At 41.4% G+C, this 12,099-nt stretch overlaps 1 protein-coding gene across 1 annotated transcript in view; it reads left to right on the top strand.

The window, feature by feature from the left end:
• The first annotated feature begins 3,809 nt into the window (after positions 1–3,809).
• Positions 3,810–12,099, top strand: part of map1aa (microtubule-associated protein 1Aa) — a 62,013-nt gene continuing 53,723 nt past the window's right edge. The window contains exons 1-2 of the mRNA XM_085461426.1: positions 3,810–4,109; positions 4,803–4,904. Of these exons, the coding sequence (XP_085317552.1) occupies positions 3,854–4,109; positions 4,803–4,904 (358 nt within the window). The 5' untranslated portion in view covers positions 3,810–3,853. The remainder of the gene's footprint in view (positions 4,110–4,802; positions 4,905–12,099) is intronic.

Consider the following 12,099-nt stretch of genomic DNA (forward strand, 5'->3'; position numbering starts at 1 on the left):
TCCTGACTTCGCTCTTCTCGGTGGCTGGCTGATGACCAACAAAAGCACAAGCAAGAGCAGACCACAGAGCGGTTGTATCACATATTTTTGACACTGCCACCATCTGTTAACAGATGCTCTCTGCAGGTAGACAGGCAGCCTGCAGCTGCCCACACACTAACATCACTGAGCCATTTATTTCCCCTTCACAGAGTAGAAAAGCACTCTGAATCAGAGGACTAACTAATGAAACTCAGAGATTAACTTTTACAAACACTAACCTCATTCAAACAATAAATGTATTACAGAAAATAAACAAACACATAATTCAATTAAAATCAGTTAAATTGTGTTCCATGTTATTTATACAGCTCCGAATCACCACAACAGTCACCTCAAGGCATTTCTTGCATTGTAAGGTAAAGCCCCCTGCTGTTGGTGTTCAGGGGAGAGAGACTCAGAGATTAATGAGAACTAATGATTAAATGCAGAGTGGTGTAAAAACACATAGCGTCATCATCATGGGAAGCCCCCAGCAGCCTGGGCCTATTTCAGCATAACTAACACCTGATCCAGCCCTAACCTTGAAAGTAGAGATGTTTCTGTCTCCTGAATCCAGACTGGAAGCTTAAGGCTCTGCATCCCCTTCTACTTAACAGTGCTCCATTCATTAGTATTTTGTTTTTTCAGTGAAATTATTTTTGTTATTGGTCCGCAAACAGGAAGTGTACTGGGGGGCAAAAAACTGCTCTTGTAGCTCTTTTTTCTCCCAGCAGAGGCCAGCAGATACGCTGGAGTGTTTGACCTGGACTGCTGACTCACTCCTGGTAACACACATCTTCCCTAAGAGTAAATTACTCTGTGAGGAGACAAATTAAAGCCAACAATGAGCAATCACTGGAGCAGGAGAAGTAAGAGCCTCCAGTCACAGTCATGTGCTTCAATTTAAAAATAAAAAGCTTTATAAAGTATTAAGGGTCCAATAAAAACCACAATTATAAAAGCTTTTAAGAGACAAACAGATGAGAACATCTGTTACTCTGGATCTTCTGTCAGGAATGCAAAACTTACAAAGATGTGTATGTGTAGGAATAAAAGTCACAAGAGAAATCTGGCTGGTACTGACTGTTTGCATTGATTCAGTTTTGGTTTTATGGAGGAGGTGGTGGGGTGGGGGTGTCAAGTTGCAAATCCATGCATCCTCTGCAATATTAGAAAGACTGATTTTTTCAAACTATAGAAATGATGTCAGAAAACACCTTCAAATACCAAAAACATCAGCAATAAGAATCAGAAGGAAGGGAAAAAAGCAGACAGTGGACTTAAGGATCTGTGCATTCTTGGGCAGCCTGGCTGTGATTTGTTAGACATTAGATGACTTTGTTTTAATGTGAGCTGTGTGCATTCATCCCCTGTGTGTATGCCAACGTTACCTTTCATTAAAACTTGTTTGTGAAGCAAAGAGTTCTTCAATCACATTGTCTAACAGAAATGACAAAACAAATACAGGCTCTTGTAAACTCGCAGGTGTTAAGACATAAAACCTGCATGTCTGCCCACAGTGTACTCATATCTGCAGTGAAGGGCACACATTCATCCTGCAGCCTTCCCTTTAGGCGTTATCTGAAACAGGTTCACATCATTTTCACATCCATTCATGTGTCAATAGTTGTTGGTATATATGCAAACAAAAGGCAGCAGGAGAAAAGCTGGAGTGTCCAGAAGACTCATTCTGTGTCTTTATGTTGAAGCTTTCAATATATTTGTTGTATTCTGTTGTGTTTGTACTTTTCTGCAGTCTTCTTGTTGCCATCGATGGTCTGTATCTTGGTGACTTCCTTTACTAGTTGTTTTCTAACATGCTTGTTTTGTTTTTTTACTTCCTTTCCCTCCTCTCCTTATTTTCTGTCTCAGCTCAGTTGTTCCCACCCAATCACATCCTGTGTAGATCTAGTTTTGTTTTCATTGGATGTTGGGTTTTCCACCTGTTTGACCGCTTGCATTTATTCCCAATGTTCCACCTAAACTTCATAATTTTACATAAAAAAATCTGTTATTGACATTTAATAATTCTGTTATCCATCCATCCATCTATCAGGTACGCCCACGTGTAATCACATCAGTTAACCTGACATGAAGTGTGAAAGTAAGCTTACAAGAAAGACACAAACAAAAACCTCCTTTTCTGATTTCTTAGTTTTTTGTATATTTGTCACCCTTATGTGTTTCAAATCATCAAATACATTTTTCAATACAAAAAGCAGTTTTTAAATGATGGTTTCATTTATCCAGGGAAACAGGCATCTAAACCCACAGGGGCCTGTATGTTAAAAAGCAACTGCCTCCTAAATTTAATACCTGGTTGTGGCAACAACTTGGCAGTTTTCACATTGCTATGGAGGAACTTTGGACTGCTCTTCTTCGCAGAATTGTTTTAATTCAGCCATATTTGAGGGTTTTCCAGCAGACCTCAAAAACGTATTCACCAGCCTGGTTCTGCCAGAAGTCTCTTCCTGTTTTAAGAAAGTTTTTCCTCCCCACAGTTGCCAAGAGTTTACTCTTAGTGGACAATATAATCATTTTCTGTAAACATAAAAGTTGAACTGACAACAGTGGAGTTCATATATATGATATTATAGAGGAATTGTAAAGACCCACACTATAGACAAAAATGTCTTGATGCATGCTCAATCAGGAAATCCCAAAAAGTTGATTCTGTTCATCTGGACGTTGTCACTGGGAGAAACATTTCATCACTTACTTTACGTGAAAAGGGAAAGACCATCTTTGAATGGAGGAGGGGGCCTAAGGGTGCATCTGTCACCATCTGACGATTGCAGCCATTCCCCAACTCTCTGTGGATGGGACTCATGGCCATTGATCACCAAGCACTGATCAATGGCCATGACAATTTGCATATTAATGATGAAGAAACTGATGTTCTTCCAGCCCACTGTTCCCTCAGTGGTGCTGGTTTCAGTCATGTGCAAATTTCCTATTTATAAGATTGGAAAATGCAGTCAGCTGACACTGACGAAGTCACCTGGATGATGACGAAACGTTTCTCCCACTGAAAACGTCCTGATGAACAGAATCAACCTTTGGGTATTGATGAAAATCTCACTTTACTGCAATTTATTGCATCTCTTCAATGATTTGTTAACAAGTTGTAGAATAGGAGCAAATGCACGCCTCACCAATGCTAATACTTTTCTGCAGATTTGTTGTCATGTATAAGGACAACTTGCAACTTTAGTACTGCTTCATCATTCAAATGAAGCCTAAAATAACAGTTTTCTGTGGTGACTGTGAGCCTTTGTTGTCAGTGTTATTCTGTGCACAGATGAAGCATTGTTCTATTCACAATCTGAACACAGACACGTCAGTTCAGTAATCAGAGGCACACTGCCTGGTGCTCACAGTCACACAGATATAAATAGACGCTTTGTTTGCCACAAACTTTTTAGTCCCAGACACCTTTGTCTAAAAAGTTAATACAAAAACACTATGAGGGCTATTGTAAGTGCCATTGATTGGACTCAATACACACCAAAATCTTTGGTTTGAAAACAATTATTTTGTTTAATCAAACATCAACAGTTTTATGAATATTTTCACACATTTGAAGATGATAAATCTCTCTTTTCAAGAACTCTGTGGAAAAGCAACTGACACTTTGATACTGTAAAATCTTTTTTTAAGCTTCAGCTGCCTCATATAGGAAATATGATCAACATCAATTCTCATATCCCTCTCTTCTTTCTGTCCAATGGCATGCTGCAACATCAAATAGCAACATCACCTGGAATCCAATCAAGTGTTTAGCTTCTTCTGAGCCACGCCCGTCACTCCTCCCACCCCATCTTGCACTGTCATGGTGCTCGCTCTGGATGCAGTTGTCATGGAGATGGAAAAGGGCTCAGCGTCCATTAGTGGCACTGTTACCATGGAAATCTCTATCTCAGCCGCTGCCTCTGTGGAGCAAACAGAACCAGACGAGTCTGTTCAGCACCGCGGACAGCATCACCCTGGAGCTGCGTTCCAGCATAGAAACTATCGCATATTGATCGTGATTGGAGAGATTTCCTGCAGCCATCATCTCGAAGCTGCCAGGAGACAGATCACACAGGGTAAGGCAAACTCAAGTGGTCGGTGACAGCGGAGCGGGGCGATGAAACGGCTTGGTGTTTACATAGTATCTGTTCCCACTTAGTTTCTTTAATGAACTCATAAAAACAAGAAGTCCGATATTTATTGGTTAAAAATCCAGACGCAGTCCCGGAAAGAGCTTCAAATTTTAATTAGCTGCATAAGAGTGCATTAACTTTTAATAATTCCCCTCAATCTAAAAGCACTGCAGTGCAAACTTAGGTAAAACTTCCATAACTACAAATCCAGTTATTGCTAAAATATTCTTTGTAACAAATCCACAGAATGGCACCTTTCACTTTTTTATTAATCCAGCTATTTTATTATTGAAGAGTGCACATAAGCAGCATGTTAATGTTGTAGTTTTCAAATGTTAATGCAGCAATAAATAAAATGTACCAAATACAATATTAGAGGGAAATGTGTGCAGTAATTAATTTTACTTATTCTTTCATTAATACTGCTACTTCTTCTTCTCCTCATAAGAACAATGAATAGCTTTGTTTGTTTGTTTTTAATTGTTTGTTTATGGCAGTTTTGGTCTTCCATAAATTTAGAAAAACAAACAAACAAGCAAAACTTTTCTCACTGTCAGAGAAATGTAGTAAATTGTTGTGAGGGCATACTGAACTCTTGATTCTGAGCATTATTGCTGCTGTGTGTTCCAAAAACAGGTTTACGCTCCTGGAGCGTTGAGCTGGCTGTTTTTGACCTGGATAAAGAGCTGCAGCTGTTTGAAGCCAGGCACACTGCACAGTTTTCCTCGCAGGTCAAAGGTCAGTGTGTTCATTGTTATCTTCAATAAAGTTGACAGCAAGAGGGATTTTTTGGATTTTAAAGGTGAAAGTGTGACACGGACAGAGTGTGGCATGCTTTCACCAGCACGTACCGAGTCTATACTTGCTGCTGTTTGGGATGTGCCGGGCTTCAGGTGAACTTTGCATGGACTTTCTGAACAGTGTAATCGCAATAAGAGCTTCACTCGCCTGTACCTGTCATGCAAAGAAATACTGGGATGTCAGCTAGAGCAGGTCATCTGCTATTTGGAAGGTTGGTGGTTCAGTCCCTGGCTGCTCGAGTGTCCTCGGGCAAGATGCTGAACCTCGGGTTTCTCCGATGTGCTCAATGGAGTGTGAATGTTAGATATAAGGGACCAACATGAGTGTGTGAGTCATGGGTGAAAACTGAGCGTTCGTGTAGAAAAACACTATAATAAGAACCAGTCTGTTTACAGTAAACAAGCAGTCCATCATTTTCCCCTTTACTATATCTCTAAAGTATGTGCAACTATATTTCTATACATAAAGGATATCAGCCAACATATTTAAAACCAAAACATTGTAAAAATGAGTTTTGTCTCCAGCTGAGCTCTAAGAGAGTTCATCGGGTTATCAGTTTGCATGCTTCTGTTGACTGGAACCCTGAGACCTGTCTCAGTGATACAAAACCATTAAAGCCCGTTTTTGCTGGGTGCTTATGATGAATGACTCACAGACTTTGGTTCTTTTGAATGATCTCCGTGTCGAATTAGCAGAGAAGAACCTGGCTGTTCGTGTGTTATCAGACAAAAGTGAGAACAGGACTCTTCAGACACCAAAATAATTTTTTTCTAAATAACAATGTCGTCAACCATGATATCATCTGCTCTTTTGGCCCATGAATAAACCCATATTGCACAAGGGTAAACTGCATTGAATTCAAGTTGACAGATTAAGATGTATAGATGACGTGTTCGTGAAATGAAATCTGTGGAACCTTGAAGTCTTTCCAGCTCCGCATCTTTTATGGCTACATTATAAACTCTACATAAAAACATAAGTTTGTGATGCAATGCTAAGAGCATGCTCTCATCTCTTTGATTTCTTTACTGATCCATTGGGATATATCCTAGGAGCTGATGACAACATAGCTCTTATTGATGATGGTCTCACGTGCAGACTGCATGTCACACTTGGAATCAATAAAGGCTGAATCCGAGAGGTTTTACCCCCTGCTGGGGTGATCGAAGATCAGGACGTGCCATAGGTGATGAATGTGACTCTTGCTAGGAAAGTATCTGCTTTCTGATTCGCTGCTTTGCATTCACAAAGAAATGTATCCTACCCACACTCAGCTTTCACTCAAGCCTAGCAGGGTCAGATGAGCTGTTTGGAGGAGAAGGTGTGTTGGCTAAATAAATGGAACTCAGTGTTCAGCGTGGATTTTAAACATGGATCCTCCCACACAGTGTATTGGATGGTAGTCTTATGTGAAGAGTGGAAATATGTACATTTACTACTACAGCACGCATACACAAATTTGGCTGAATTTTAGTCATATGGCCCGAGCTCTATGACACATTTCACTGGTAAATGGACATGTCTTCCAAATGCTGTGCCTCCCAGCAGGCTGCAGGTTACTTAATGCTTTTCTCTACTAACCCAGGTCTGCATGACTTCACATTATTTCACTGTGTCACTGTTATAAGTCACGCAAGATGCATAAATTCCCAACCAGGATTTTTCTGTGTTGGAAGGTTGGAACACACACCAACAGGAAGGAAGAGTGTGGCTGAGATACTTTTTCAGATTTACAACCTTTCTTTGATTTCCTTCTTCTAAACCTGTTCTCCTCTCTGTTAGTCGACACACTGCTTTGTCTCATTGCTTGTTTTTATGTATTTTCTTGTACGGACATATTTTACTGAAGTCTAGAAAGATCGCAGCAAGAGCTGCAGCGGAGCTTCATCTGCCATCCAGCCTGAGGAGGAGAATTTTTCTGCTGCTGGCAAGGAGCGATAACCTTGCCACTCCTGGGAGCAGTCTTATTTCAGCTATATTAAATTATTAAATCTGTATCTACTAAAGTGCCATATTTTCTACACATGTTTGAGCTTTATTTCTGTTAGTTTAGCCTCAAAAGTCAACAATTAGAACTAGACTGCCATGTCACTTTCACTCATGCCTCCCATAGGAGGAATCTGAACGTGTTTGATGATGCCGTCACTTGTCATGCATCAACAACCAACATGTCAGTTAACCTCAAGCAGATAAAAGAGCTCAGCTCAGTTTAGTTGTCAGCCTGACCTAAAATTTAAGACATTCAAGGTTCTGACTTTGATGATCTTTTGATTATCCTCTTGTGCCACAGTGAGAAGCAGATTCTGGTTCATTTCCAGAGTATTTTCTGTAGAGCTGTCAAAATGTAGCAGAACAAATCACATCCCCACCCCATCAGCTGCAAAGCCAACACATAAAAATGGAGAAAAGCGTAAACTGTAGACCTGCTAAACATTAGCATCAGAATCATGACCATGTTAGCATGCTAATATTAGCATCTAGCCAAAAGCAATATGTGTATTTTACTTGTTACCTGGTATAAAGTACAAAGTATGTGCTACCTTTTCAAATATGACCGTAGGAGGAAACTATTCATATCCTTTTACACAGGCAAAGTGAACAATAAGGACAACATCAGCACTCACACGCAGTCAGAGGGCACACTAGCATAACACAGAGAGCTAAACAGCTGATAAAGAGGAAGTGTAACAAAGAAGTAAAGACGCACTACTAGACGCATCTTTTATGTCCCTACGTACACACACACACACACACACACACACACACACACACACACACACACACACACACACACACACACACACACAGGATTGTGTTTCAGTATTTGCTGAATTTGTCTACAGCCTGTAAAATAATATGTGTCTGTCAGATGTTGCCCATAAGGTAACTGAATATGGTCTAAGAGCTTATCCATGCATTCAGTCCTTCAGAAAACTGCATTAAAGCACATTACAGAATCCACTCGCTTCCACTTTCAATTATTGTATCACAGGTGGTGTTCTGATAATTCCACTTCTGCTTGTGTGTTCTGTGGTTAATTCAACCTAAGGGTAGGCTTACCCTCTGTGCCCGATGCTCAGTGTCTCAGTGGAAGCAGGAAATTACGGGAACATGCTTCAGTTTAAGAGATGTCGGTTGTCTTGTGTTTTCTCAAGAACACAGAGAGATTTTTAAATCCAGAGTTTTTTGTTATTGGGCCAATGTGAGGAAAACAAAATGAGTAAAAAGACCTTTATGTGCGCTAGAGAGACATTTAGCCTGTATAGCAGCATTCACTGAACCGCTGACAGCAGTAGCACAGCCTTCAAACAGCCTAACATATTAAGACACAGTCCTTGGTATTATGTAGTTTTGATATTTATCAGTAAATCCAAATAGATTTTTATATAATTTCAGTTATAATACAAAGGCTGTCGAGCCGACTGGAAACCTTTACAAATTTGACCTGGAATGGATTTGGCATTGACCGATATCCAGAGAAACACTCTCACGTGTGGGCATTATTAGAAGCAGCCTGTACGCTTACCTGCATATCTTAGCACCCAGATTCAAATTCACAAGCCAGGGACATGAAATAACCCCTCAGGTTGGGATTGTCTTAAATTATAATATATAGCTTCTCTTAATGAGGTTACTTTGATGGATTGGGAATTGATTTGTTGATACACACGTTACGCTCTAATGAGTATTTATAGCTGTGCGCTAATGTATGTTTTTTATTTATTTTTTATGTTTTCAAATTTGACATTTAAGGCAAGGTGCTTTTTTGATTTCTTCAGCTACACTGGGTACACTGACATCAGCGGTTTACTTCAAAATAAGTCAGCCCAGGCACTAATCAAGCTTTGCATCGAGAGGAGGGAGAAGGTACTGAAACTTTGTTGCAGATACTGTCTGGTTATAGTGGCCATTAAACAGATGCGTGTTGTTCCTTTTCCCTTCGAGCTCTGAGAGGAAATGTGTTGTTTTATGTTTTTGTTTCTTCATCTTGCCAAACCTCTGGGAAAGCTCAGCTCACAGTTCAGCTGCTTGAGGATGAACTGTGCTGCTTGCTGGTATGCAAAGGTCACATTGGGAAATCGATCAGACCCAAGAAAAAGAAAAAACAAGAAAAAGTGTGTGTTTTCAAAAGGTCGAGGCTAGAAATCGAAGGTCTGTCTTTCCGAGCTGTCCTCCAGTGGCTTTTCCCCAAATTCCCTGATTGTGTCTCTGATTTGTATTTACCTTTCAGGAAAATCGCTCACACCACCCACAAGGTGTTTGCAGGATTGGCTTTCCAACCCGTCATACTCCAGCTCCTCCTCATCTGTGCCTTGAATACTAATGTGCAGCTGGTGGAGGAGGAGTGCACAGTCATCATGGCTGAAAGGCTCACACACTGAAAACACAAAGGAAAATCTATAAGAGAAAGAGGCTGGACTTCTCTGATTGGTTTATATGAATGTTTTGAGAGATATTTTCAGATGTTCATGTCTATTATTTCTTGGATTCATATTTAGTCATACAGCAGCATGGCTTTATGGCATCATTAACCTGTTGTCTGCAGCTTTGTCCATCCATCCATTTTCTTAAGCACTTATCCAGTTCAGGGGGGAAGCCTGTACCAGCTGTCACAGGCCGAGAGGACCTGGACAGGTTCTCAGTCTTTTGCATAGCTAACACAGAGAGGCAGACAACCATGCTCACATTCACTCTTACAGCCTAAATGTCTCATCAATCAGTTTTTTGATGGATCACCAGAAACTTCATACAAGATGAGGCCTATGATTCTCCGACATCTTTGCCACTGTGTTGACATTTGCCTGAAACCAGCATTTTTTCTAATATTGGTGCTCCTTCTTCCTGATGTTGCTGTCATTGGGAACCACTACATCGATCACTACGGCCGTCTTCTTCTGCTTGTCTACCACCACTATGTCCGGTTGGTTAGCCATCACCATTTTGTCCGTCTGTATCTGGAAGTCCCACAGGATCTTAGCTTGCTCATTCTCCACCACCCTCGGGGACGTCTCCCATGTTGACCTCGGCACTTCCAGGCACAGATGTTTCTGTAACCATCAGAGTGGCAGACAGAAAGGATCCACGAAAGGGTCTCCAGTATGAAGAGTTGGACAGCACCAGGCCCCGACATGGTTCACGCCTACTGGCTGAAGAACACAAGCGTCTGGCAGTAACAATAAACTGCAAATGCTAGTAGATAAGAGATACCCAGAGTGAAGGGACTGATATAGTAATATAAGCAATGACAGAACTGACAGCCCCAAGAAGGGACCGGTCCCCTCCAACTACCGGCCAATAACCTACCTCAGTTCCACATGAACGCTCCTGTCAGGCATCATAGCGGCTAAGATGAACAGGTACATGGGTCAGTACATGAATGGGGCACAGAAAGGGATGGGCAATAATACCAGAGGCGCAAAACACCAGTTACTGGCAGACCGAGCAGTCAGCTGAGACTGCAAGACTCGGCTGACCAACCTGTGCTCTGCCTGGATTGACTACAAGAAGGCCTATGACTCAATGCCCCACACCTGGATCTTGGAATGTCTAGAACTATATAAGATCAACAGGACCCTGAGAGCCTTCATCAGGAACTCAATGGGGATGTGGCGGACAACACTGGAGGCCAACTTCAAGCCCATAGTACAAGTCACTATCAAGTGCAGGATCTACCAAAGAGATGCTCTGTCCCCACTGCTGTTCTGCATAGGCCTGAACCCCCTCAGTGAGATCATTAACAAGACTGGCTACGGACACCGACTATGGAATGGAGCAGTTGTCAGCCACCTCCTGTACATGGATGACATCAAGCTGTATGCCAAGAGTGAACGAGACATAGATTCACTGATCCACACTACCAGGCTATAGCTGTATACAGCAATGACATTGGAATGTCGTTCGGGCTGGAGAAGTGTAGTCGGATGGTAACAAAGAGAGGGAAGGTAGTCAGAACTGAGGGGATCGAACTACCGGAAGGCAACGTTGCAGACAACATTCATTGGAAAACCATGAAGAGGCCGCTGGGAAAGCTGCAACCACCAAGTACCTGCAGAGGGTCAGGCAAGTCCTGAGGAGTCAGCTGAATGGGAAGAATACACCTACACTGGTGATCAGATTCCCCACTGGGATAATTGGCTGGAACAAATGAGGAGATCGAAGCCACTGACATCAACATGGAAGCTCCTGACCATGCATGGAGGGTCTCACCCCACATCCAGCACCACAAGACTGTACGCTGAGCAAAACAAGGAGGCCGAGGAGAATTTCACCACTGATTTATCAGTGATGTCCGATAAATGGATGACTGGAATATATAGCTTATAATTTTAACAATGTATTCTATAAAATGGAACTATATATGCCAGATGTGGTGTGATGCTTCATCAGAGCTCTGCAAAACGTTACAGTACTCGTACTTTACCAAACGTTTGGTGGCTAGGTGTGCAGTTCATGCTTTAAATGCATTCACTCTTTAGATTAAGAAATATAAGAGATCAGAGTTTGAAGAGGCACCATGGTGTTTTAAAATGAGGGAATTTACATCAGTAGTGTGATCTGTAGTCTTAGCAGAGAGCAGTAATATAAGCAGCGACAGGACTGACAGCCATTATTGTCTCAGTGTGATAACACCTGGACCGATGTGTTTACAGACATCATTTAATTGTGATTTTAAAGGCTGTAGGTTGCAGCCGTTGCTCTAACACTGTGTAAATGTAACAGCTGTTATTCCAGTGTAACATCCCTCTGTAAACTATTAACAGTGAGAACTACTACAAACTATCTAATGCATGAAATGGCTGTTACTTAAACCATTATATCATCTAATAGTGTCTAAATAACATCAAATTGAATTTAAACATACTGACAGAGTTAATTAACACTAGTCTTTACAAAAGAGCATTACCTAAAAATCGACACCTTCTTTTATTCTGAAGCTCAACAAAGATGCAGATTCCCAGTTGTCTCTGCAGTATTGACACACTGCTGAGGCTCTTCCATCATGATGTAATGGATATGACGCAGGTAATCAGAACATCCATCAGTGTGTATGCATTAGTGTCTCATTCCCCAGCGTCTGCCCTGCTCAGTGGTGATTACTGATTGACCCGTGAGGCACACGGACAGTCTGGCA

Source organism: Copadichromis virginalis, linkage group LG1 (genome assembly GCF_057382275.1).
Source record: "Copadichromis virginalis isolate Kocher_CV1m ecotype Utaka linkage group LG1, C_Virginalis_male_GT1.1, whole genome shotgun sequence".
NCBI lineage: Eukaryota > Metazoa > Chordata > Actinopteri > Cichliformes > Cichlidae > Copadichromis > Copadichromis virginalis.